Below are 26,590 nucleotides of genomic sequence, written 5' to 3' on the forward strand. Positions count from 1 at the left end.
TTATTTTTAAGTAATCCAATTGTATAGAGTGGTGTTAATGTTTAACAAAGAAATGGACAAGATGGGAGGGGAGGGGGAAACGGCAGCCTACAGAATTTCTCAAACGCCTCACCCACTGTGTGATGCATAGGTCGGGATGAAGAAGGGAAGGAGGGCAAGAAAGGCCTGTATTTAGTTCTGGCAGTAATACTGAACTCTAATTGTTAGAAGAAAAAAAATAAGTGCTTATTCCATACAGGAGCTTAAACAAGATGAAGGTGAGAAAACCTTCAACTAAAATAGCAACCTGGAGGTGAAAGCAGCTTTAAGGTTCTCTCTTTACAATTTCAAAAGGTAGCCCCATGCCTGAAACTGACCAATGAGCAGAGAATGTGGCACAATGTCAGTGGTGGAGGCGTGGCCTTGGGAGAGTGGGAGAAAATCCAATGGATCAGTTTTGCTTCTGCATTTCCTTCACCTTGGGGGCCAAGAAGGGGAAAACTGAGGCAATGGAACTTTTAAAAGGAACGGACATACAACAATAGGAAATTAACTGAGCCCTGAATAGAGCTAAATCAATGCTGTGAAGCAAAACAAAAGCCCAACCCACCTGCAAAAGGAAAGTGCACTGGCATGAAGAACAGAAAAATACACCTGAGGGGAATGCAGGGCAAAAGTGAACAAGTCCTATGAGTGTTCATTCTGGAGTGGAGGGGTAATGAAGGTACCCTGTTTTCAGTGCTCAAATAGCAGTGCATATTCAAATAGTTTGTGAAGTACGAAGTTACACATTTTGTTTCATAAGCAGTATCATTTTATCAGCTGCCCAGGAATGTAGGCTACAGCCATTGCAGATCTGCAGTTACAATGCATATTGATGTCATGAGGTAGCTAACCTCAGCAAAAGCCTGCTTGCCCTTTTAAACTACAGAAGTAGCCTCATTGGTCAGTTTCAGGCAGGGGGCTGTCTCCTGATTGGCTCAAAAGGAGACTTCCTACTTCTTTGAGCACACTTCCTTGCTGCTTGCCTTCAGATGAAGGAGAATAATTAGTTAAGCTGTTTGATTATCAATAAAGCTATTAATTCTTTAAGCAGCCAGTGTTTTACTCCTTTATGTATTTAAACTCTGCCAATAAAATCAAGGCAATTTTTTCCATACCCACTTTCTGCAGTAGCTACTAAAAACCCAACACATCACTTATGTTTCCAAATAAGTAAAGTTACCACCATGACTGAATAAAAGAGGGAAAGGTGGAAGAAAGCCAGATGTCGTTGCTCTTATCCATAATACAGGTCTATGCAGGTCTTGCTTGGTGCAGCACAGCCATCAGTTTGCTTTCTCTCCCTGTGGAATACTTGGCTGTTCCATCTGCAGAAGCCAACCCCCTCTTCATGGCTCCTTCCTGAGTCTTAGTCCCACAGTCCCAAAGGCCCCTTTCCCTTTGTAAGCTACACAGAATGGAGAATCTCATCAGATGTTCCTTTCCCCGGTAGAAGCTTCTCTTCCTATACAGTTTCTGAACTGCATACCTCTTTTTGACAATAGTCCCTATTGACCTCAGTAGTACATACATTGGGCAAGGCTGTTAAGAACCAGTATTAAGAACAATCATTCTTGGTACATCTCTTTCTGGGCAGTTGTCAGGATTTGGCTCTTATATGCTGCAGGCCCCACAAATAGACAATGAACTTTCTGCTCCTAATCCTCAAAATAGTGTTCTGTCCCAACTCACACCTAAAGACTATGAACTGGTCTTGCCTTGAAGACCAAAGCTACAGCTGTCTTTCATTGGCTCCTTTTAACTCTCCCTTCCCTTTTTTGTTTTTTTGCACTCAGGACCTTCCTGTTCCTCTATCCTCCTTTTTGTTTTTACACTGTCTATTCAACCCCCCCCCCTCAAAGGGCCATGAAAAGAGGAAGACTAGGGATATAAAATGTGCATGGGTCAGGATGTTTTGAAAATCCACCTGCCTCAGTTTTTCTGGGAGACAGTAAGGGAAAAGCAGGCACACTGCTTGTTGGTTTGGGCCAATGGCTTACATTTCAGGCCTTCAGCAACAGTTAGAAGCATCCCTAGTAATCTACAAAAGTTCAGTTTAACCCTTTCATTGGCTTGACATTATAGCAATTATCCTTCTGCAGCTATTTTTTACAGCTAAGATAAGGGTTAAAGCTGCAGAACCTAGATTCCTAGAGAAGATCTGTCCTGAAAGCATCAGTGAGTTTTTCTAGCTGGCTATACTTAGAGTAATGAAGAATAAATACTGCTTGAGTTCAGAGAGATTTATTTCACTTTTTCCTGGTTTACATTTTTCTTCCAAGTTTGCATTTCTTCAAATGTTATTCAGACTAGCATGAAAGCACAGGGGGGTTTTGTTCAAGGGCTCATGGTGATCTTTAGCAGCCTCCCCCCCCCCCCCCGCCCCTCAGGATTCTCAGTCCCTTGTAGTTTCCTTGCTAGAGAGATCTCTTCCCACCAAGCTTTTCAGCCACCTTTCCTTCCACCACAGGCCATCCAGGAAAATTGTTACTCAACTAAGTCTAATTCAAGAATATTCTGTAGGGCTTAGTTCCAGGAAAGTATACTTAAGATTGCACTGCTAACCACCCACTAAGCTAAACAATCATGAAACATTCCCTGACTTATGGTTTTCCTTAGCAGGTAGAATGTCTGTGGACATCCAGAGACAACTGCAGATTAGAAGAGAGCAGAAAACCCATACATTCTCAGCCAGGGTTCCTTGACTGCCCTAGAAGGGTTTCCCAAATGGCTGGGAGATAATTTATATTTTTAAAATATGTTAAATGCATATTCAATGATATGACCATTTATGGTCATGTTGACCCCCCCCAAGTGATGGGTCATGAAGGGGCCCACGTGTACAAAGCTATGCTTCCTAACCATATTCTGCACGATCGTGCCACTTCTGGGGTTTCTTGAAGCCTTGAAGAATGTTTTAGGGGTTTCTCAGCAGTAAGAAAGTTTTAATCCCCTTCCTTTTGCATGGTGAATGTCTGCATAGGACTAGTGCTTCCATAAATTCTTGTACAACTCAATCTCATGTATGCGTATGGATTGATAATCTCAGTTTTGCCTGGCATGAAGAATGAAAATAAATATTGTAGACCCTTGGTAGGCATGAGGATTACTATGAACAACTAACAGTAATAAATGCTCATGTGTCAAAATTTCGCCCTTCTACTAGGGCTGCCAACTCCAGGTTGGGATATTCCTGGAGATTTGAAACTGGCGCCTGGAGAGGGACATCAGCATGACGGGTGATACAGTCCACCTTCTAAAGCAGCCATGTTCTCCAGGGGAAATGATCTCTGCAGTTGGGGGAGCAACTAGCATTCCAGATCTTCAGGCTCCACCTGGAGATTGGCAACCCTACTTTCTGCATGGGAATTCTTGCCAGAAGACAGATTGCAGCAGCAAGAACACTGCAACCTGCAATACAGCCTTCTTTACCACCTCCCTACCCCCACCTTTACCCCCATTAAAGCTCCCAAGGAGGCCCGGTCTCCAAGCCCGAAACACACCTATACCTGTTTAACCGCAGCACCCTCGCCGTGTTCGGTTCTGCAAGGAGAGCGTTTCAAACCAACGGGGGTGATTGTAAGCGCGTCAGGACTCGCCCTGGCTCAGGACCGAAATTACATTGCGCCAGCTGCAAGCCTCACAGCTGCAAACAGGTTCTTCTTGAGCTCCAGCGGGCTGACGAGGGAGTTTAGCGGCGGCTCGCTGGTCGTGGCCGTACCCGGTACCCGGTACCCGGTACCCGGTACCTGGTTCCGGGGGGGGGGGGGAGAGAGAGGAGGAGGAGGAGGATTCGAATCCAAGACCGAGCCGCCGCAAGACGTCTCGGCGGTTAAAATGCGGCCTCAGCCCCTCGGAGGCTGGGGAGGGGGTTAGAGCGCGGTGGGAGGAGCGAGCGGGGCGAGCGGCCGGTGGGTCCCACCTGCAGTGGCTGCGCGAGGAGGAGCGGCTGAGGCAAAGCCGAGCGACGGGGGTGGGCGTGGGACTCTCGCTGGGGGCGCCGTGGCCGGAGCGCGCTTTTCTCCCTCTGCTCCACACCACGCTCTGCCATGGAGGCGCCCGCAGCCGGCGACGACCTAAGCAACACCCCAGAGCCCACTATCGTCCAGCCGGCCGGAACAACCGGCCCACCCCCCTACCCGGGCCAGGAGGCACAGCCAGGGGAGCAGCAGCACCCGCCGCCGCCGCCGCCGCCGCCGCCCCTGGGGGAGAGCGCGCAGTTCAGCGAAGAGCTGGAAGATCGAGGTGAGGCTCTCTCCTTCCAGGGGCGCCCCTCGCCCCTCCCCCCGCAGGTAGCCGAGCCTCTTGGCGCGTGTCCCGTGCTCTTACGGCCCTGCCGGGCGCGAGCTCTCGGGCTCGACCCCGACCCCACTTTGACAGGCGCGGCAGCGCCCTCGCAGTTCTCTCGACGCCCGCTTTCCCCTCGACGCCGCAGCCACCTCCGTCTCCCACACCTGGCAAGGAGTCTCGCTCGCCAACCCGCTTCCCCCCCCCCCCCGTCTCTCCCCGCCGAGCCTTCTGCGCTGTCACACTTTACAGGTAGCCGGGGACTTGCCACCCCCCCTCTTCTTTATCGGGCTCCGTTTCGCCCTGTCACTCCCATATCGCCTCACTCTCTTTCCCCGCCCTTGCATTGTAGGGGGCTGGAATCTATTCGGTCCTGCATTATCCACAGGGACTGAAGGCACTCATCTCCAGCTAGGCTGCCTTGCAGAGCCATCTCCTGCTGGCCCTCAGCCTTCCGCTCTGTCTTTCTTAGTGAGGAGCCCCCTCACTAAGCCTAGCTGCTTGGTTCCACATCTCTCCCGTCTGTTGTCATTGTCACCAGCCACCCCAACCCCTTTTCGGTCTTCCTTTTCTAGCCTTATAGTCACCCTTGATTTTTTTTTCTTAAAAAATCCTTTCTGTAGCCAATCATCTGTCAGCGGAATTTGAAAACCACCACCACCACCACCCTAGGTCAGCAATTGCCTAAAAAAAACTCAAACAACCCACTCTTTTCTGAATGCTCTGCCACCCCTATTCAAAACCCAATTTAAACATCATTCAGTGAAATGCAGACAGGCTTCCCCATTCATTGCCAAGAAAGGACATTGTTTATCCACTCCCCACCCTTTCTTAGAGAGAAGTGACATTTCATCCATTGTCTCCCTGTACAGGCACCTGCCCAGCACGTGTCTATTCACTAGTGTTTGACATTTTATTCAGTCTCTCTCAGCAAGCACATTTTAAAAATCCACTTCATTATACTTTTCTCCAAATCCAAAGATAGCCCCCCCCAAACTTTCCAACCACCCCTTTTTCTCTCTTATTGGCTATTTCACACAGGTCCCTTTCAGTTTTCCAGTGATAAATCTAGCTGATTTTGATAGAAAATATCCTGGCTACAATTTAGAAACAATGGTGTAGTGTTAGTGCATTGTTTACCTAGGAGCAGCTTCTTTAAGTGTGAAGCTGAAGTCATCTTGCAAGTACTTACATATTCTGGATGTAAGCGGAAAAGATTTGCAGCCTAAATTCAAGAGTTTCTAGGTTGGGATTTTAAAAAAACACCCAAATTCACTTCAACTGACACTGCTGCCCACTAAATGCACCCTTTATGTATACTTGTAGATGTAGATGGACAGATAAGAATACATTTTTGTGGGAGCTGCAGGATGATACTGAAAAGGAAGACAGGCCCCAGTAAAGTAGAAAATAAAAGGACAAACTCACCAGTTTCCATTAATTGCTGAGACCAGTGATTTTGGGTATCATTATTTTCAAGGAAATGTTATGATTGATTTTAGTATTTGTTCTTGTTTTATACATTATAGACTATTCAGGTGCTGTTCAATGGATCATAAAGTTATCAGTATTTTGCTTTAGTTTGTAATATAGCATTTTGTCTGTAGTACAGGATCTTGTTAAATTGGTTTTGTTAAAATTCAGTGAATGTCTGAACAATAAAGCAGTAATTTAAACTTCATAGCGTATGCATCATCTGGAAGGTGTCTCCATGTCCATTAAAATTGTGGCTTTTTGGAAGGCAGGTGATAGAAACAACAAATTAGATAGATTTTATCACATCGTTATCTGTGTACATGTTATCTGATGTTAAAGCATTTAGAATGATAGCATTAGAGCAGAATAATCTTGCCCACAAATGTGAGCATGTCTTTTAACAAGAAAGTAGGCTTTATCTCTGTTATAAATCAGTCTAGGAAAACAGCAAAGAAAAGAAAAAAATGAAAAAAAGATCTATCTGTACAATGTTAGTTGTAAAGGACTGATGTTGCATTTGAAATTATTTTTGTTTTATATATTTAGTAGAAGTAGATAGATGAATGAATATAGATGATAAATGAATATAATAGATTAATGAATAAAGATACATGTACGTATTTGCATGAAATCTCCAAGGACTTCACATATAAGCCCGTGTGGTTTAGGAAGGTCAGTTTTAATTAAATACACTGAATCATTTTAGACGGTAAGAAACCAACATTATAAAAAGAGATTCTAACCCATTTTAAGATGTAAATTATTTATGGATTTTGATTAAAAAGAGTCTTTTTTAAAGAGGAAACATCTGTCTCATAATTTCCTTTCCTTTTATCTGTTTAAGTCATCAGTATATGATTTTTTTGTTTTGCACACAGGTGATTAAGCTAGTCCAGATTGGGAACTATATATCCAGTCAGGTTTGCTAGTTCAATTCTCAGGCTGATGTTAGTCTTTGCAGTTACCAACAGTTAGAAAAATGTACTCAGCATGAATTTGAATTGCTTCCACAAATTAGAAAGGAAGAGGAGCTACCTCTTCATCTTGGCTAAATTTTGCTGTCATACTGCGGCTCTGCGAACTCAAGCAACAAAAGAATCAAGGGGAGAGACCTGTGTAACAATGAATTCCATTGTCACCTCTATTTCCCATTTCTGCTAGATAGGTTCTTAAAATATACCTGGTGTAGTTATGGTAGATCTCTACTGCTATGATACACTTTGATTTATAAACAAGGTAATACTTGGATTAAACATCTGGTTAAATAAGTACTTGCTATGGTGTCTTAGAGACTTAATTAGGAACTGAAGTGTAAATGTAAAAATACAACTACAAAGATGTTATGAAATCTACTTGCATAGTCCCTTTATTACTTTAGGGCTCTCTAGGAAGAGCAGCTAGTATCGCCTTCTGAATTGCAAAGCACAGAACATAACCTTATTCTGTTTGTTCACTTGAGCCCATGAATAAGCTTTGTTCATTTGTTACCTTAGTAAGGTGAATATACATGGGGAAGTGGTGGGGAGGAAGGATGCTTGTTTTAGTTATGAATGGGCCCTATTGTGGCTTTAAAATATATAAGGCAGTTTTCACACATTTTTCTTTAATTCTGTTTATCAGGTTTGCTAGAAAGCAGTACCAGGTTAAAACCTCACGAAGCTCAAAGCTACAGAAAGAAGGCGCTGTGGGTTTCATGGGCCTCCATTTTTGTCACGCTAGCACTTGCAGTCGCAGCCTTCAGTGAGTATTGGACCTGTTTCAAATCTGTCAACCTTTTGTCTTGTATATCTGAATGTCTGGAAGAAAAACCTCTAGCTTCGTCGCTGATTTACTTTCATAGGGCTATATTGCAACTAAAGGGGTATAGATGTAAAAGATTTCATAGGCTTCCCTAGTGTTTATTAATTAGTAAAACATCTGTTTATTTTTTTCTTAAGCAGACTTATTGTTGAAGGTGAGAAAGAAATAGATTTCTCTGCTAGTCTTGGTGCACTTGTTCATTTTTCTGAGTATTAAATAACAGAATGATATTTATCTGAAATAATGAAATATGACAAGTCTGTATCTTCTGCAATGCTTAGGGAAGACAAAGAAAATAACACATGAGGGGAAAAGTTATATTTTATTTAGGCTAGTTCTCAACCTAATGTTTGAAACAAAATCTCTGCTGCTCTGATTCTTTCTTGAGGTAGATTAAATGATGCCTAGATGGATAAACCTCATACTTCAGGCTACTTAAATAAACCTTGCGACCCCCCCCTCCAGATTTCCATGTGAAATGCTAAGGCCATGTTGTTTATTGTTTTTTTTAAGGTTGCTTGTTTTATCTAAAGGGAAATACACTAGCTCAGCACATTATTAAAATGTTACACATTTGCTAGCTGGTTGCTGGCTCATGAATAATGCACAGTGTTCTTTATATAGAGAAACCAGAGAGAATGGTTGTGATGTGAAATGCAGGTTTTTGTTGTACATTTTTTAAATAGAAAAGTTTGCTTTATTTGGTTTGTTACCCTAGAGTATCTGTTGTTCATTAAAAAGGAAGAGCTCTGATTTTTAGAGGCACAGGACTTGTGAGGTACTCAAAATACAATCTCTTGTTATGTCAGAGGCAAACTGGATGCCGCTGCAGCATATGTTCTTGTGCTAATCTGCAGCAATGGGCTACTGCAGAAAGTTGGTGTCAGCTCCCAAGAGGGGTTATTAGAATCTGGCCAAATGGCTCTGTGAATCTTAGCATATATTATGAGCAATTGATATGGAAGACACACACGTTGTGTATTGACTATAAAAGAAAGAAGAAAAGAAAGTAGGAAAGCAGAATTTTATTACAAAGGTATTATGAAAATTAAGTATGTTACGGTGTGTTTCATCCGCTTGATATACGGTAACGTTCAATATATAGTTATCAAATAAGCTAGGAATCCTAAAAGAGGGTTTCCCCCCTTCAACGTGCATTTGGAAACAATGACACCGACATGGAGATGTTTATAAATGATTCACCATCTAATCCCTTAAATTAGCAAAATATAGCTAGCACTCTTTTAGTTTGCTGATAAATTACACCGTTTAAGATGTGATTCTGTAAACAGCTTTACAAGTATACTCAGTTTAAATTCTTGCAGTTCCTCAATAAACTGGGCTAGACACATTCTTTTGAATGCAGTTGTTTTAAAACTTCACACAATCACCCCTCCCTGTTAAATTATGCTAATGAATAAGGAATCTATATTCCTGGGGCCATTAGTGGCTCAGCCGCAAACCCCTGCCTCATGCTTCTTACTACCTCAATCTACTTCTTCTACCATGAGGAGCTAATGCTCTTGTCTCCTTACTCTGCCAGTCACCTTTTTGCATCAATTTGCTCCAGAGGAGTGGAAGAGAAAAGGGACATACTTGCATAGGTACAAAATTATAAAAATATTATCTGAAACAGTGTCTATAAGGGTTAGAAGGCTGGCCACCTGCCTGTGTTAAGCTGATGCAAATGTTCGCCCCAAGAGGAGAGTAATAAGGAAATTAACTTGTGGCAGGGAGCTCCCAATGGAATTTGAAAATCTTTCCAGAATCATATAAATTCACAGTTTTCTAGCGTCTCCCCTAATATTAGGATGTATTTACTATGGAGCCTTAATTCAATGTAGGTTTCTGTAATGCCTTATCCAGTGAAGTAATACAAGGCTAAAATCAATTGCAGTACATACCTTAAAGTTATGAGATGTCCTCTAAAGAGCATATGTAATCTTTTTGTTTGTGTCCATCCTATTTGGTCTCTTAAACTAGTGGTCCCCAGCCACCGGGCCAAAGGCCCTGGCACCGGGCCGCGGCTCCCTCTCCCCGCCCCCCCCGCAGTAAAAAACTTCCCAGGCTGCAAGCTTGCGGCCCAGCAAGCTTCTTACTGTGGGAGGGGGGAGAGGGAAGCAGGGCTGTGCACATTCGCTATGCGCTGCTGAAATTGCGCATGTGCAGCACTTTTGCGCATGCACGATTTCGGCTGAGCAATCGCCTTCCCTGCTGCTGCCGGTCACCAACCTGAAAAAGGTTGGGGACCACTGTCTTAAACAATTGATGAAACTTCCTCTTTTGGGGTTGGAAGCTTAGAAATAGTCCTAGGCAGAGTCTGCACTTACTTTGTTTATTCCATTGTCAATCCTGTTGAATTCAGATCGATTTGAACTCTGGTCTTCCTCTCCCCCCCCCCATTGAAACAGAAAAGTGTTCTGCACGTGGTTAGGGTAGTTAGGTAGAAGGGGGGGGGACCCAAGCCTCTTTCTTTCTTTTCTTGAAGGGGAAGGGAGAGGAGCCAAGCAGGAAGACTTTCTTTTCTTGGAGGGGGAGGGAGAGGATCGAAGGAGGCAGAGGAGGGAGAAAAAAATCCAAGACTGACATAAATTGAGAGAAATTAGGGGCTTCTCCTTTAAGGCAACTTGTCACATGATCAGCTTTGGCCAATCAGTGGTTCTCTACCACGGAGCACAGCCCAGATTAAAAACATCCTGCTTTCTCAATTCAATTTTTAAAACATTGAGCATTAAAAGCACTCTAGGATATCGCACAATAAAGGTAGGGTCAATCCTTCTTGTTGCAGAAAGAAAATTTAAATCGCCCCAAATCAAAACGGAAATCGCATTCTGTGTAGACGGCAGGGACCGAATCGACCTGGGATTGGAATAAAAGCTCCATGCAGTTTACACCCTAGTTAGCAGCAATTATCCCAGTTTAAATAGTATGGGTATTTAAAATGAGATTTGTCATAGTGATCACTTCTTTGAAACAGTCAGCTGGGAAATATGTCCTCTTTTTTGCTTTTCAAATTCAAGTACACCCTAACCAGTGGTGTACTTAGGCTATTTGGCACCCAGGCAGGCAGGTGGGGCATGGTGACAGGGAGACAGGGTTGGGTGGGGCTTGGGGATATGAGGGCCACTTGATGAAAGGTGCCACTGTTCGTAGCCATTCAAACCCTGGGGAGCTGGTTCCACTACTCCATTGCTGCCGGTGGTGGGAGCTGCAGGTGATGGGAGCTGTGATGTTTCAAACAGCTTTGAGCCTCCCCCAGGCTCCTTCCCTACCTTGTGTGGCTTACCACTTCATCTCTTCCTTCCTTCCCTCCCCATTTGAGGCTGCTCAGGGCAGCAGGTAGGGAGGGACCTACCTCTTCTTCCCTTCTGTGTTCAGTCCTATCTCAGCTGGGGATGCCTCTACCTTCTTGATCCTTTTGTTTCTGCTCCCAACAACAGCCCACCTGGGGAATCTGTGCCTGACACTGTCACCTGCATGGCCAACCCCCAGAGGGGTGCCTCTGGGTCTGGGAAGGCAGCAGCATGAAACCTGGAGGAGGAGGGGGTTGGTGGGCGGGCAAAAGAATCCTGGCGCTAGGACAGCCACAGATAAAGGGCATGCAAGGTGTGCTTTTCAGAAGGAGCGTCAGAACTGGAGGGCTGTTAACATTGGCACCCTTCCCCCCATGGAGGGAAGCTCCTGAGAAGAGGCCAGTATCCCTAGGTTCGATCCCCCACCCCCTGAATTGGTCTTGGTTTCTGCTCACCAAGGCAGATGGAGGCGGAAAGGTGGACTTTTCCTTGGGGGCTGCAAAGGGCCCAATGGCACCCTGGTTGCCACAGCCTAGATACACACCTGACCCTAACATATCTTCATAGTCAATACTGCATATACAGTACTCAGCTGGAGTATGTATGTAGTGCTTACTCAGTTTATGTGGCATGATATATCAAATGTAGTATAGGTGATTCTGCAATAACTTAAATCTCAAGAATAATTCTTTAATATTTGAGGGGTTTTTTTTGGCTAACCATATTGCTAAGTAGTCCCAGACTAGATAATGCTATGTTTATCCCCCCTATATTTATTCCCATCTTTCCACATTGTCTTTCATTTGTCAACTGTTTCTATATTCAGTCAATCCTCCTAGTCTGAAGGCTTGCCAGACAGCTTCATGATTGCTTCCTCTTTGATAGGATTGACTTTTGCTTGTCAAATTTGGGATAGCTGGACTGGCTGTGAGAATCATTTGCTAACACCTGCTATTTATGGCACCCTGTTCCCTTGCTTCTTCCTATTCTAATTGCTTGTTCAGAGTGGCAGAGTGTTAGCAGTGAAGACCTGATGTCGTGTTATTTCCATCTCCTCCCTAGACAATATAGACTTATTATCACACAAGCATGGCGACTGTCAGACTGTGTAGGCTGCTTTATGTTTTTTGCCTCTTCATTTTTGTTCTTTCTAGATATAAATGTGGGGTCTCCCTACACAGAATTTGTTTTTATATGCTATGATTCGCTAGTATTTTTATCATGTAGTTTTCTGCTTCTGTTCCTAGACCCGTACATTGCTTAGTTATGCTTAGATAGTAGATGGATATATGAAATTTGCCAAAATATAAATGATGGTGTCAGAACATCAGTGATTACATTTTTCCTTCCCTTTTACGGCTTAAATTTTTGCCTTTTTTGTGTTTTGTTTGCTTATCTCTGAGATATTACACCTTGTTATGAAGGGTGTTGTTTTTTTTCTGGGATCGAATAGATATCTATTCTTAGACTTGCCAAAAAAAAACCCTCAAAATTTAATAAGAATGCACTAGACATCCTGGACATGATTGGGGCTAAGGAAGGAGGGTATATGAAGATACTTAATGTTCAGTTAGTTAGTTAAGAGGCCTATTCAGCTGTGTCAGTGGTAGATGATGAGTTGTGGTAATGTAATTTCAGTGCAAATGACAAGCAGCAATATTAGAAAATATTTATTGTTTAGCTCCTTAGTCAAAACTGTTCTCAGTTGCCAGAATTGGTCCTAAATTAAGGTGACCAGATTGTCCCACTTTTGGGGGGACATCTGGGGGCACCTGGCAAATTGTACTTATGTTGCAAGTAAAAAATATATATTACAATACTTTTTTTGCGTTCTATGAACATTTTTGTTGCTCCGTATAGACCAAATTTTAAATCAAGACCCCCCCCCCCCGGTCAATGGTATCCCGCTTTACCAATGTTAAAATCTGGTCACCTTATCCTAAATGCCTATTTTAAAACAAACACATTTGTATTGGTTAATCTGGAGCAGGCAAAGACTGCAATCCTGCAGGGTAGCCTAGGAAGCTCAAGGATGTAAAGAGGGAAGAATATTATTCCCTGATGGATCTTCCTCTGTTACATCCTGTAAGGAAATCACATTTACAAACAGGAATCCAGATGTCAGTTGCATGTATATGTGTGCTGCTTCAGAAGGCATATACATTTCTGTGGGGGGATTTATTTATTATTACATTTATATACCACTCTCGCTTGTTTCTCAGGGTGGCTTACAGTGAAATTCCTGGTGTAACACAGGGAACGGAAACTCATAACAATAAATTATTATTATTATTTATTAGATTTATTTCCCGCCACTCCCCATAGGCTCATGGCGGGTCACAATAGTCTTATCCCCATTAAAATACCCATTAAAAGACTTTAAAAACAATCCCAATGTGGCGGAAGCTCTCATTATTCCTACCCCCTGCTATCAGAGCGGCAGGGAGGGTGGGGAGGAGATCTAACTTACTAGGTCCGGGGGGGGGGGGGGATGCTGGCACTCATTCGCTGACCCCGCTGACCCCTGGTGAAAGAGCTCCGTCTTGCAGGCCCTGCGGAAAGCTGGTAAATCCCGCAGGGCTCGCAGCTCACCCGGGAGCTCATTCCACCAGGTAGGGGCCAGGACCAATGCAGCTGCCTCAGCACAAGCTGCATATGGGCACACCAAGGTGTACCAGTGAGGACTCGAGCAGCTGCGTTTTGCACTAGCTGGAGTTTCCGGATCAGAGACAAGGGTAGGCCAGCGTAGAGAGAGTTAGCGAAATCTATTCTGGAGGTGACTATCACATGGATCACTGTAGCCAAGTGGCCAGGGGACAGGTAGGGCGCTAGTAGTCAGGCCTGGCGAAGATAGAAAAATGCCTGACCCGCTACTCTCTTGACCTGAGCCTCCATAGTCAGAGGTATCAATGGTTACCCCCATATTCCTGGCCTGGGGCGCGATGGTGAGTTGCGTCCCTGCCAGGGTGGGTAAGCGTGCTGCCTGGTCCTGCCCTCTGCCTCCTAGCCACAGGACCTCCGTCTTGGAGGGGTTGAGTTTCAGGTGACTCTGCTTGAACCATTCAGTCACTGCTTCCAAACATCTGGCAAATGGTTCCTGGCGGGAGTCCGGGAGGCCGTCCATGAGGAGATAGAGCTGGGTGTTATCAGCGTACTTGTGGCAACCCAGCCCAAAACTCCATACCAGTTGGGCCAGAGGGCGCATAAAGATGTTAAATAACGTGGGGGAATGTTTAATGTTTGATTGTTGAATGTTTTTGTATGTTTCCTTTCCTATGCATGCTTTGTGCATTTTGGGAAATTTTTGCCCGGAAAGGAAAGGATGTTTTTAAAGCTGATTCTGATAAAGCAGCATCCCTGCAGTGGCTCTTCATGGTTTTTTGTTTGTTTTCATTTAGGCATTTCTATCAAAGTGAAATCGATAAATTCTGATCCACAAGGATCAGAAATTCCTCTTAGTTTGTATATGAGAATTATTATTATTATTATATTTATATTTATACCCCGCCTCCCCCCGAAGGCTCAAGGCGGCTTACATAACCCATCCCCTAAAACCATAAAATGACAATAAAAACCGATAATTTACAGTAATGGCAACAGCGATGGCGTAATCTACTCATTTGCTCTCCGCATCCTCAACTACGGAGGGGGGTGACGCTCTCTACCGCCAGTTTGTGAGGGGGGGGGCTGATCTTCTTTCCGCCCGGCCTCAGTTATAAGCCTGGTGGAAGAGCTCCGTCTTACAGGCCCTGCGGAATGCTGGTAATTCCCGCAGGGCCCTCAGCTCTTCCGGGAGCTCATTCCACCAGGTTGGGGCCAGGACCGAAAAGGCCCTGGCCCTAGTCGAGGCCAGGCGGGCTTCCTTGGGGCCGGGAACGACCAGTAGGTTAGCCCGCGCAGAGCGTAAAGCCCTGTGGGGGATATAGAGCAAAAGGCGGTCCCTCATATATGCTGGGCCTAGACCACGGATGGCCTTGAAGGTCAAAACCAAAACCTTGAACCTGATCCGGAAGGCGACCGGTAACCAATGCAGCTGCCTCAGAACTGGCTGGATGTGAGCCCTCCATGGTGTAGTTGTGAGGACTCTAGCAGCCGCATTTTGGACGAGTTGCAGTTTGAAAACTAATTTGGTCTTTTTTTTCCTGTGTAGACTTTGTCACATATCCACTGAAACTTTCTGGTGATTGGAAGTATATGTGAAATCTTTAATACTTTATTGTTTCCGTCAAATATATCGGTGGTCCCCAACCACCGGGCTGCGGCCTGGTGTTGGGCCGCGAAGGCCCTGGCACCGGGCCGTGGCTCCCTCTCCCCGCCCCCCCCAGTAAGAAACTTCCCAGGCTGCAAGCAAATTGGCTGCAAAAGCGGCCGATTAGCTTGCGGCCCGGCAAGCTTCTTTTTGTAGAAGGGGGGGGGGAGAGGGAAGCAGGGCTGCACAGGGCTGCCGGGTGATCGCCCTCCCCACCACCACCGGTCCGCAGCCTCAAGAAGGTTGCGGACCACTGATATATATGATAGATCAAGATACTAGCAGTGAGGCACCAAAAAGTTAGCAGTTCTGTTGTAGGCCTACATAATCCATTGCTTTGTCCTGGTTGATTTTAAGGGGGAAGGTGGCAATGAATGGTTTGTTTTGTTATTCCTTTCATTTAATGTCCTTTGTGGGCCAACGTAGATAAAAGTGTTTTTTTTTGTTTTTTCTCATTTATCTGTAGAACTACCAGTGATAGTATAAATATTTGTCACCTAGTGGAAGGTGTACTCTCAAGATCTGTTAGTTCTTCAACCTGCTGAGGTGAAGTACATATCAATAATAAAGTGGCATTTTTCAGTGTGGTGTTTCATCTCTGGAATGTTCTCTGTCTTGAGGTTTACTTGGCACTTGCTTTACTTTTTTATCCAGTGACTGTTCTATCATTTTATCTGTTTTCATGGTTTGCTTTTAGCCTGAGGACTGGTGTTTCTTGATGGCCCTGGAAGGTTTTCCTGAATGGGTGGGAGTTAATTAATCTTTTATATATTTTTAAAATTTTGTTAAACATTTATCAGGTATTACCATATGTAGTCTTGTCAGTCCGCCCACCACTCCCAAAATGGCCCCTGATGGGCCTCGAGGGGGTGGGAAGGGGAGGTGCCCCAGGTGGGCATGGACACAGCAATGCTTCCCAACTATATTCTGCATGATCATGTCACTTCTGGGGTTTCTCGAAGCCTGAAGAATGTTTCAGGGCGTTCTCAGCCGTAAAAAATTTATTTATTAATTATTTTGACTTATATCACACCACTCTCTGTAGACTCGTGGCAAGTTACATGAAAAACAATTAAAACAGTCATAAACCCCCAATACCATAAAACCCATAAAACGGCAGCATAATCTCCAATCCTTCCCCAATCTACAGTCAACCATCACAAGTATAGGATCGCAGAGTGGTATAGCATTGGCCAGAGGAGGGGCCCCAGTTGTCCCTGAAACCCGGGCTCAACCAAAGACCTGTCGAAAGAGCTCCATTTTGGAGGCCTTGCAGAACTGAAACAGTTCCGTCAGAGCCCTCAGCTCTTATAGGAGCTCATTCCACCAGGTTGGAGCCAGGACTGAAAAAGCCCTGGCCTGGGCCAAGGCCAGGGACCACAAGCAGACTTGTACCCGCTGATTGAAGAATCCTGTGGGGGACATAAGCAGATAAATGGTCCCTCAGATAAGCAGGGCCCAAGCCAAGAAGACAAAGATATACTCATTTGAGCCACCATGACTCTTCCTGTGTTTATATTTATTTAGATTTCTATACCGCCCAGAGTTACAAAGAAATGGGCGGTATAGAAATCTAAATAAATAAATACAATTTTATAACATGTATTCCTTCACTGGAAGGCATTCTGTTTCAGTCACAGTAGTTCCTTAAAATCAGGAGGGAATCTTCAAAGTGCTCTTTAATTGTTGGATGCAGTCTTATGATTCAGTGTTTTAAAACTCGTCCTGATTAGATTTACTAGCATGAGACTGCATCACATTTCCACAATATATGAGGTCAAATTCTAATGCCTGCCAAGTGTTTCAAAACCCATATTCCTTATGGTCCTTGTAGGTGCCCTATAAACTAGAGAATATGATTTGCAATTTATAACATTAAAATTATTGGAGATGAATTTTAGCTTTTGGTTAACTTTGTTGTATATATTAAGGTCAGTTCTTAGATTCTTTTGCGTTTTAATATCTTAAACGGTTATAATAAGTGTGTGCGTTTGCTTTAATTTCAACTGTAATGAAATTCAGATAAAATGAGCAACACTATACTTTACAAACTCTTCCATACCAAGCTTCCTTTTATGTTTGTACACTCCATGTAAGTGGTTTGCAATCTCATAATAAAGGTTAGTAATGTCCTAGGACCAAACTTCAAGACTGTGATGGCCCCCATGCGGTACAATATTGCATACTTTTAAGGATATATGTATAGGAAGTATAGATTCTGTGCATTATTATGCATGGCAAACGGAACATATAAAACAAAGCCATGAAGCAGATTTTGTATTGCTTAAAGAAAATGCCAGTGCCTGCCTGGTGAGATGATGGCAAAGCGTCAAGCACCATGTGTGGTATGAATGGTTCTAATAATTAAGGAGTTTAGTTTCACCATGGAACTGAATAGTGGAATACAGCCTTGGCAGGAGATCATTGTGAGCAGCTGGACATGTGAATCAAAATGAGTAGATGTGAAATACAAATCTGTGACATATCTATATGTCTGTTACTGCCTAGTTCAATAACTGAGTAATACTCTTTTTGAATATAAATAATACTCCTATTGAACTAGGGAGTAACTGAACCAGAAACAAAAACAAAACAAAACAGAACTGAGCCAGCTGGGCTGGGAGAAAGAATACAGGAGAGAACTGCTGGGAAGGTGAGTGCTTTATTTTTGCCTTTCCTAAATGGCTAAATTACTGTGGAGCATAAACTGAGGTTGCTTAGGGAGAGGACAGAGTTCGAGGGTGAGTAGATATATGTAGCCTTCTGGAGAGGGGACTTTTTGTCTGTGCCTGTTTGAGTCTTTGACAGGTGTGTTTCTTATTGAGCAGAGCTTGTTTGCCTAGGGCAGATTGCAGGTCCCATCCTTTGTGTTGCTACTGGGAGGCGGGGGCTATGGGTGTTTTAACTACAAGGCTCCTCCTAGACAAAAGGTGCTAGCCTTTGGCATGAGCTGAAAGAGGAGCCTGGGGACCAGGCCTGGGGACCCTGCATCACTTTAAATCACTAACCTGTTATGAAGGTAGAAAGCCAGCAGGGGAGCAGGGACTAGCCTGTATTTTGCAGGTAATCCCATATGTATGATTACCTATGGAAGTCATAGGTGTGTGCTTCCTGCTTGTGGATCACAGGGAGCAGGTTCATTCTCTTGAGACTAGGGTTCCTGACATGCAGAAATGGAGGCGCAGAGGGAGAGAAGGAGAGAGGGGGTGGGTGGGTAGGGAAGGGATCAAAAAGAAGAATTGGTTCTTATATGCTGCTTTTTTTCTACCCGAAGGAGTCTCAATCCTGTGCTGACAGCTGTTCTACTGGTGTGGAGAGTATGAGACTTGAGGTCAGTGGGAGTCAGTCTGAGGAGGAGGAATGTGATCCGTAGAAGTGTCCCTTTCCTTGGGTGATGGATCGATATCCTCTTGTACCGAGGGTAACTCTGGAGGATTGGGGGGGGGGGGAGGTGAGATTCTGGTAGTAGAAGATTTTATCATCTGGAATAGAAGAAGAAGAAGAGTTGGTTCTTATATACCGCTTTTCCCTACCCGAAGGAGGCTCAAAGCGGCTTACAGTCGCCTTCCCATTCCTCTCCCCACAACAGACACCCTGTGAGGTGGGTGAGGCTGAGAGAGTGCTGATATCACTGCCCGGTCAGAACAGTTTTATCAGTGCCATGGCGAGCCCAAGGTCACCCAGCTGGTTGCATGTGGGGGAGCGCAGAATCGAACCCGGCATGCCAGATTAGAAGTCCGCACTCCTAACCACTACACCAAACTGAATATAGAGATTGGTGTCTGTGACAGGTGTTTAGACCACATGGTGAATTGCCTCCCTGGTGTGAAGGTTTACAGACTTCATGTGATCTCTAAATAGGTTAATAGATAGTGCTGGAGAGTAGTCATGGTGCATATTGGCACCCATGACACTGGGAAATGTAGTTGTGTGGTTCCCAGAGGAAAAAATTGAGGTTACAAGGCAGAAAATCAAAAATAGCATTTTCAGAAGTGCTGCTGGTTCTATGTGTAGGGCCAGCTAGACAAGCACAGAACAGCGGTCTCAATGTGTGGGTGAGAAAGCGGTACTGGGAGGAAGGGTTTAGATTTGTTAGGCACTGGGGATCTTTTGAGGAGATTCTGAATCTGTATAAAAGAGACTTGTTTCACAGAACCAAAAGGGAATCAGACTGTTGGTGACTAACATCAAAAGCTATCAGAGCAGTTTAAAACTAATCCTGAGAAAGAAGCCAACAGGAGCTGGGGAAACTCCAGTTCAGGGGAAGTCAGTCCAAAGGGATGGCTGCATAAATAAGGTAATATTGATAAGAGCTGAATAGAATTTGAGAATGAGTGTTCAATGGCAACTGGGGGCCATGTGTGTGGGAACTAAGGGGCCGGGGGAGGTGTGGATTACTGGAGAGGGAAACGTATTATAGGTGTCTATATGCCAGTTCTAGAAGTCTCTAAGCCAAGATGGTAGAGCTGGAGTGCTTAGTGCTCAGTGACAATTTAGGTATAGTAAGCTTTTCAGAAACGTGGTAAAATGGGGGAAATCTATGGGATACAGTCCCTCCTTGGTATAAAGTCTGTAATCCTGACAGGGAGAGATGGGTTGTTTTTATGCTGCTGTTCTTCCAGTGGTATTGCGGCAGTTCACACAAGATAAAATGGTAAAATACCATTAAATACCATAAAAACACCCTTTACAACAATAAATAAATAGGTTGATGGTGAACTAAGAATTCTTACTAGTATCTCCCCCCCCCCCACTGCCGCGTTCAGCTGGAGGGTCCAGCCTTTTTCCACTGGGAGTGAGGAGCAGCCATTTCAGTGCAGCCCCCCTAATCCCAGTCTCGGCGAGGCGGTATGCCAATAATTTGTGGTCAGCCACATCAAATGTGGCTGAGAGATCTAAAAGCACGAGAATGGCTGAACCACCCTGATTTATTTTGAGAAGTAGTGTGTCCTTTGGATGATAAAGGGATTGCTAAGGGAGGATGGCAGTGGCATTTTTGCTTCCATGTTCACTATGGGAAAGGTGAGGCATGTAAACATGCCACAACCCCCTGTTTTCAGGAAGGGAGTCTGAAGAATTGACCCAAATTGAGGTGACCAGAGAGGAAGTTTATTTATTTATAATTTGATTTATACTGATTTATGATTCAGCATACTCGAGAAAGGTTACTCCCTGGACATTGGAAGTGGTCATCTGGACCGCTTTAGAAACATAAGATAAAAGAATGTTATCAACAATTATGCAATTTCCTGTGACAGAAAGAGCCAAGTCAATTTCTTTTCATACCTGCCAATCCCATTTGTACCCTGGTGATATGGAAATAACACCAACAATGGCCAATCAGACTCCTCAGAACCTTTGGTGGGAGAAGGGAAAGAAAGAGTGGGATGCAGGGGAAGCTGTTTAAATGATTTTCCTTAGGAAAAATAGGGTTCCTTAGGAAAATTAGGGATCTTGCTGTGTGTCCAATCACTCCAGGTTGAAGTGGGTTGTTTACTGTGATGCCTTACTTTGGCACACACTGGTTAATGGTTCTCATAAGTAGTATTTCAGGGACATTACAGAGCAGATGGAAGTCAGATTTTAAAAAGATTTTATTTAAAGTCAAAGGTTAAGAGTTCTATGGAAGTAGTTACTATTGAGGTTCAACATAGTCTAGCAGTTACTGGAGTTTCTCCGTTCTAAACAATGCACCCTCCCTTTCCCTCTGTATATTCACATTCTGTTTAGAAACCGTATCTCTATAGTCTGTGTCTCAATCAGTTTTACAGGCTCTGGAGGAAAAGTTGAAATAGAGGCACCAAACTTGCAGTGTGGCTGCAGGAGCCTCTCCTCAAAAGAACCCTCAAATTGCAAAAAAGATTGGACTAGTGGGTCCAATTCTAGAGGCTGCCCCCATTCAATCTCCATTATTTCCTAGGATGAGGGGGGGGGAACAGATTATGTAATCTGTTTGTAAATCACCATAGGAAATCATGTAAATAAGGGTGAGAATTTACAAACAGACAAGAGAATCTGTGTTTTTTTTCTCATTGTAGGAAATAACGGAGATTGGATGAGGGCACCTCCTCTGGGTGACCCTAGAATTGGACCCCCTTGTCCAAGCTTTTTGCAATTTGGGGGTTCTTTTGAGGAGGGGGTCCTACAGCTATGCTGTAAGTTTGGTGCCTCTGTCCCTCAAGCGCCCTCCCCCCAAGTTCTGCAAAGACAAAAAGAAGCCTGCTGGGGGACCTTGGACTTAGGGTTTCTAGCTCTTGTTTGGAAAATACATGGTGATTTTGGGGTAGAGCTGGGTGTGGGTGGAATTTGGGGAGGGGAGGGATCTCAATGGATTATAATGCTCAATGAAGTCCATACCCCAAAGCAGCCATTTTCTGTCTCCTGGAGATGAGCTGTAAAATCAGGAGATCCCCAGTTCCTGCCTGTGGGCTGGTATCCTTACGTGGGCAAGTTAGTGTGCACTCAACATCACCTACCTTACAAGGTGCCTGCTGTGAGGAGAGGTATGGAAGACGATTGTAAACCACTGTGAGACTCCTTCAAGCAATGAAAAGGGGGGGGGGGTATAAAAACAACTCTTATAGAAAAGTAGCACCTCCTCCACCCATCCCCACATTGTTGACATACTATCTAGGACACTTTTGCCATAAAGCTTTCTGACTGGTGAGAGGCAATTCACTGTACTATTCCTAAGGAGACTGTGAACATACAATGTTGTCTTGGGCACTCTGAAGACAAGCAAAATAATGTAACACATTAAGTTACCTTGCATTGTTAAAAAATTACTTGCATTGTGTGTTGGCTAGAATATTATGAAATCCAGTAAACTGCTATTTGAATTATTGCAAAATGAAATGATAATCTTAAGAAGCAAGGCTTAAGAATTCTTCAGAGCTAGACACCAAATAATTTGAGAGGTGTTTTGTTTTAATTGGCATTAAAGGCTTGCATAACAATTTGCCTGGGAACAAACCTCATGGAATAGGCCTGAACAGTATTCTGAGTAAACCTGTTTAGAATTGGTATCACAATTGGGAACTCTACCTACTATGTAACGCAGATGCTGTTCTGAATTCTTTTTTACAAGTCTATTATGATTCAGTGTTGTGTGCCTGTCATATCTGGACACTAATCCGTTTAGTTAAAACACTCTTTAATACTTATTCCTAATACAATAAACCTCACTGGTCTGTGATTTGCTGTGGGAGTCAACATTTATCAGGCTACCATGACCGGCAGTGTGGAACTAATAATACTCAAAGGAAAAGAGTGTTGTTCTTTGGATTTGATGTGTGAGGCAACACAAATCCATCTCTTTAATTAACAAGACTTGATCAAAACAGTTAAAAACATAACTAGTAGGAAAAAATGATGAAAAACATTTTTACTTAAAAAAACAACAACAAGATGTTGTAATCCCCCTCCCCCAATATCTCTTGTGTGGTGGTGGGTCAGCTGCAGATGGAATCAAGAGGATAGTTATTTAAATTATTCTATAGGATCTGTTCTTAACTGTGAGGAAGAAATCAAAATCTCTCTCCTTTTCCTCTCAACTTCCTGGTATCCCGCTGACAGCAGATCTTACTTGATAAAGTCTTAGTCACTTTATTCCCTAGATATATGTTCATATTATGTTACTGTGTTATTTGCATATGGCCTTTAATGTGAAATATGGATCATTGGTGTCTGACTGTCTTCTGATTCGTCTGTGCAACCCTTTCTCCACTGTTTTGTACTAAACAATGGTTTCAACTAATTATAGTTTAGAAACAAAACTATGGTTTAAACTTTCAAACATTCATGTATTAGAACTTGCTTTTAGTATCTCAGCTTCATGAGTCCACTCTGATTTCTGCAATATGATAACTTCATGGAATCTAGTTGTGGTTTGTACATTATGCAGAACTGGAGTTAACATAACCTAGGGTTTCATAGCTACTTTAGACCATGGTTTCTTATTGTGATTATGTGGCCAGTCAAAACCCATGCCTTGTCAGTTTAGCCTAGTAAATATGTAAAACTTTGGTTTAGGATAACAACTGATTTCAGTTGGTAAGAGATGACAGTTTGTATCAAGTGCTTGTGCTGTGGACATCTAGTCTACATCATAGGGTTCCTGTGTGAGTTTATAATGGATAGTTGGCTTTGCCCTTAACATAACTCTAATTTCTATGGTTGTGACTTGTTTCCTTGGTGTGTTCAAGGTTTTTGACACTAAAGCCTTTTCTTAAATCTGCGCTATACTAACAATTCCTCCCATTTGGGTGACATTATATTTTAATGCTGCTTTGTGTATTTTGCTAGGCTTGAGATTCATTTATGGTAATAACTGCAAGATTTTTAAGATAATTCCATTACTACTTTAAGTTTTTTGAAGGATTGCTTTATAGTTTCAGTACCATTTTATACTGCTGTAAGACTTCTTCTGCAACTGTTTGCCTATTAAGGATTTTTTAAATTGGTGTTTTGGTGCTTCAGTACTGTCTCATGTGCTATGAGGCTGTTAGCTTTATTAATTTTTATATTTTATTATTGGTATTTTAACTGTAGTGCAGTAAAGAAGACAAGATTAGAAGTCAGTTTTACCGAGTATGATGAGTGCTCAAATACCTTGTTTTACTTTTTGCCTATGTAGTACTGCTTCTCAAGTGAAATAGTATGTGTACTGATTCTGCATAAATCAAAAGCAATATATATTTTCATAAGCTCATAAGGGTCACAGTGGTCCCCAACTTTTTTTATCACCGGGGACCGGTCAATGCTTGACAATTTTACTGAGGCCCGGGGGGGGGGGTAGTCTTTTGCTGAGGGATGTCACTGCCGCCCGAGCCCCTGCTCCACTTGCTTTCCCGCCGACACCCCTGACTTCCCGCTGTCTGCTGGGGGGCGCTGCCAGCAGCAGCTGTGCAGTGTCACGCTGTGGGGGAGCCCCAGCCATGGCGGCCGCTGGAGAGCACCAAAGGTGAGTTGGCGGCAGAGTGGCAGGGCAGCGCCCGAGGCAGCAGCTGTGGAGGAGGATGAGGAGTCGCTGCAGCCCGGTACCGACTGATCTACGAACCTGTACCAGTCCCTGGACTGGGGGTTGGGAATCGATGATTTATAGCGCAAGGTGAAGAGACGCCCATCAGAAGTTTATTTTGTTCCTTTGGATTTTTTTTTACTTAGTGTTATCTAAGACTTAATTTTATTTTAGTGGTTCTGGGTCTTCTCCCCCCCCCCACGCCTCCCGCCAAATAAGGCATCTCAATGGCCTAAATGCTTGCTAGTATTATTGTATTGTGGGACAGCTGGCTAATGACAGATGTTTCTGCAGAAAATAGCAGGAACTTGTCAACCTGGTTAAGAGAACGAGACTCAGCTGTGAATTTACTGAGTAGCTCTAGCCTAAATATAGGTAATAATAATATCTGCTTACCCTAAGGCTGTTGCTCGGATTACTGAGACAATGGAAGTGATTTTTGATAGGCAGTTAAGGAAGGAGTTAATTAATAAATGTTTATAGGAAGCCACTGAAAGATTTCCAGAGCACCTAATCACACCTGAACATGACAACAGAAATACATTGGTACAGTATTCAGGTTGAAAAGATGTGAGAACTTTATGACGTAGGTTTGCTTATGATATGGTAGCTACAGTTTTCTGACTAAGGCTACTCCACTGTATCCACATGGCTATATCATCATGATCTATTGTCCTTTTCTGGAATCTCTCTTGCAAATATAAGTAGGTGATTCATCATGCAGCATAAGGTGCATAAAGACCTGACCAGTCTGTTTAACTGTCATCAAAAGGGTGCCTTTTAACAGCAAAATGTTGCAGGTTGTCAGAGTTATGCTACATTTAAAGTTCCAAAAGTTAATTTTTTTCACAGTGAAAACTTTATTGAGGAAGGTTTTTCCTCTTTAATATATAATAAGTTTATCATAATTCAGCACAGCTACATATAGAGTTTAGCATTCTTTATGAAATACTAGAGCACTTTACAGAAATTTGAATCTAATTCAGGATCATATTTGTGAATTAAATTTCAGGCATGCATATTTTCAAAACAATCACAGACTGCTTACACTTTGGGTATTCACTCATAGTGTTACAGAAAATAAGGCTGTGCTATTTTGGCTTTAAGACCACTGTCTGAAAAGCTCACATTTACTACCCTTCTTCTACATTTAACTTTTTGGGCAGTTTCTATTACTTTCTCTTAAGTCAAATATTTGCTCAGATTTTTTTGCACAAATTTATTTATATGTGTGTGTATTTATATTTTAAATGTATTATTTAAAATGTATTTGTAGTGTGTAATTCTGTCTTCCTCCCAATACAGTCTCAACATTTCCAATGTTTTTAGTATTTTAATGGTTTCTGCAATGCTCTGGGTATTTTAAAAGTCATAGTAAGCACCTGGAATGAAGGAATATTTGGAGTGGTAAATAATTTCCCCTGGCTCTCCTCTCCTCTTTCTCTAGAAAAGCTTTCAGCTCTGTGGTTCACTGTAGAGCTGGATGACATAAAGAGAGCTTGGATATGCCGTGAGCTTCACTGGAGGAAAGCTTAAGTCAAATCAGTGCATACCATACCAGAGCCAATTTGGAATCTCATGCAATGATGGCTAAGAAATCCCACCCAGTTCAGTTCTTTTTTGGTGTCTCATGTCAATTACATCTTTTAAATCAGTTACTTTTTTCAGTCTCTGCATCATGAGTTGTTCGCTTTTCTTCCAAAACCCATTACTTTTCTGTTTTTGCATCAACTTTAAGGAATAGGTTGCTGGAGGTGATAAGGCAGGCTTCTTCATCAGTGGTTTTCCTCAAAATATATAAAGATACTATCTAGGCTTTTTCGGGGATTGCTTTTATTGTCAGATTTCAGGTATTTTTGCCTGTGCACAATATTGTTTGGACCTTGTTACTGAAATACATGTTTCATGGTCACTATTTGGTACTCCTATTGGAGTCTACTTTTCATCCTATTTGGGGAAAGGTGCAATATAAATATTATAGATAAACATGCCAAGACTGAAAGTGTTTTCTGGACCTAATGACACATGAAGATTTTGAGTCATGTCACAGTCTGCCACAAGGATTTACTATCATTGCAAGTTTCCCATTGGGAACTCATTTCCTAAGTGTGTTGTTACTTGGAACCTGGAGTACACAGGAACTTTCTATCACAAATTAACCTCCAGATTCCCAGGGCAAAGGGACTTTTGATCTTTGCTTGAATGGCACAAGCTTGGGCAATACCTTGGGAAGAAATCTAGAATAGCAGACAGTACTTGAGTTTTAGTCTTTATAGAAAATATAAATATAACGATACCAGAAGAAAAAACAGGTAATCATACGTAAATACCAATGTGAAATATGAAACTGGGGAGATTACTGAGCAATGAGTAACTAGATTACCTATAAAATCACACAAGCATTTGGGGAATAAGCAAAAATAAGCAAATCAGATGATCTTGAAT

General features: G+C 43.0%; 2 protein-coding genes across 3 annotated transcripts in view; one reads left to right on the plus strand and one right to left on the minus strand.

Annotated features, from left to right (window-relative positions):
* Positions 1–3,766, minus strand: part of ACMSD (aminocarboxymuconate semialdehyde decarboxylase) — a 54,349-nt gene extending 50,583 nt beyond the window's left edge. The window contains exon 1 of the mRNA XM_077320235.1: positions 3,531–3,766. The gene's annotated coding sequence lies outside the window, so the exon portion shown is untranslated. The remainder of the gene's footprint in view (positions 1–3,530) is intronic.
* Positions 3,767–3,849: 83 nt separating this feature from the next.
* TMEM163 (transmembrane protein 163) overlaps positions 3,850–26,590 on the plus strand; it is a 99,147-nt gene continuing 76,406 nt past the window's right edge. The window contains exons 1-2 of one of the 2 annotated variants that reach the window (XR_013228150.1): positions 3,850–4,266; positions 7,405–7,524. Coding sequence is in view for 1 of the 2 variants with exons in the window: in XM_077320236.1 (XP_077176351.1) it covers positions 4,071–4,266; positions 7,405–7,524 (316 nt within the window). In the remaining variant the exon portion in view is untranslated. The remainder of the gene's footprint in view (positions 4,267–7,404; positions 7,525–26,590) is intronic. The other variant, XM_077320236.1, reaches the window with a different exon arrangement.

Source organism: Paroedura picta, chromosome 2 (assembly GCF_049243985.1).
Source record: "Paroedura picta isolate Pp20150507F chromosome 2, Ppicta_v3.0, whole genome shotgun sequence".
Classification (NCBI taxonomy): Eukaryota; Metazoa; Chordata; class Lepidosauria; order Squamata; family Gekkonidae; genus Paroedura; species Paroedura picta.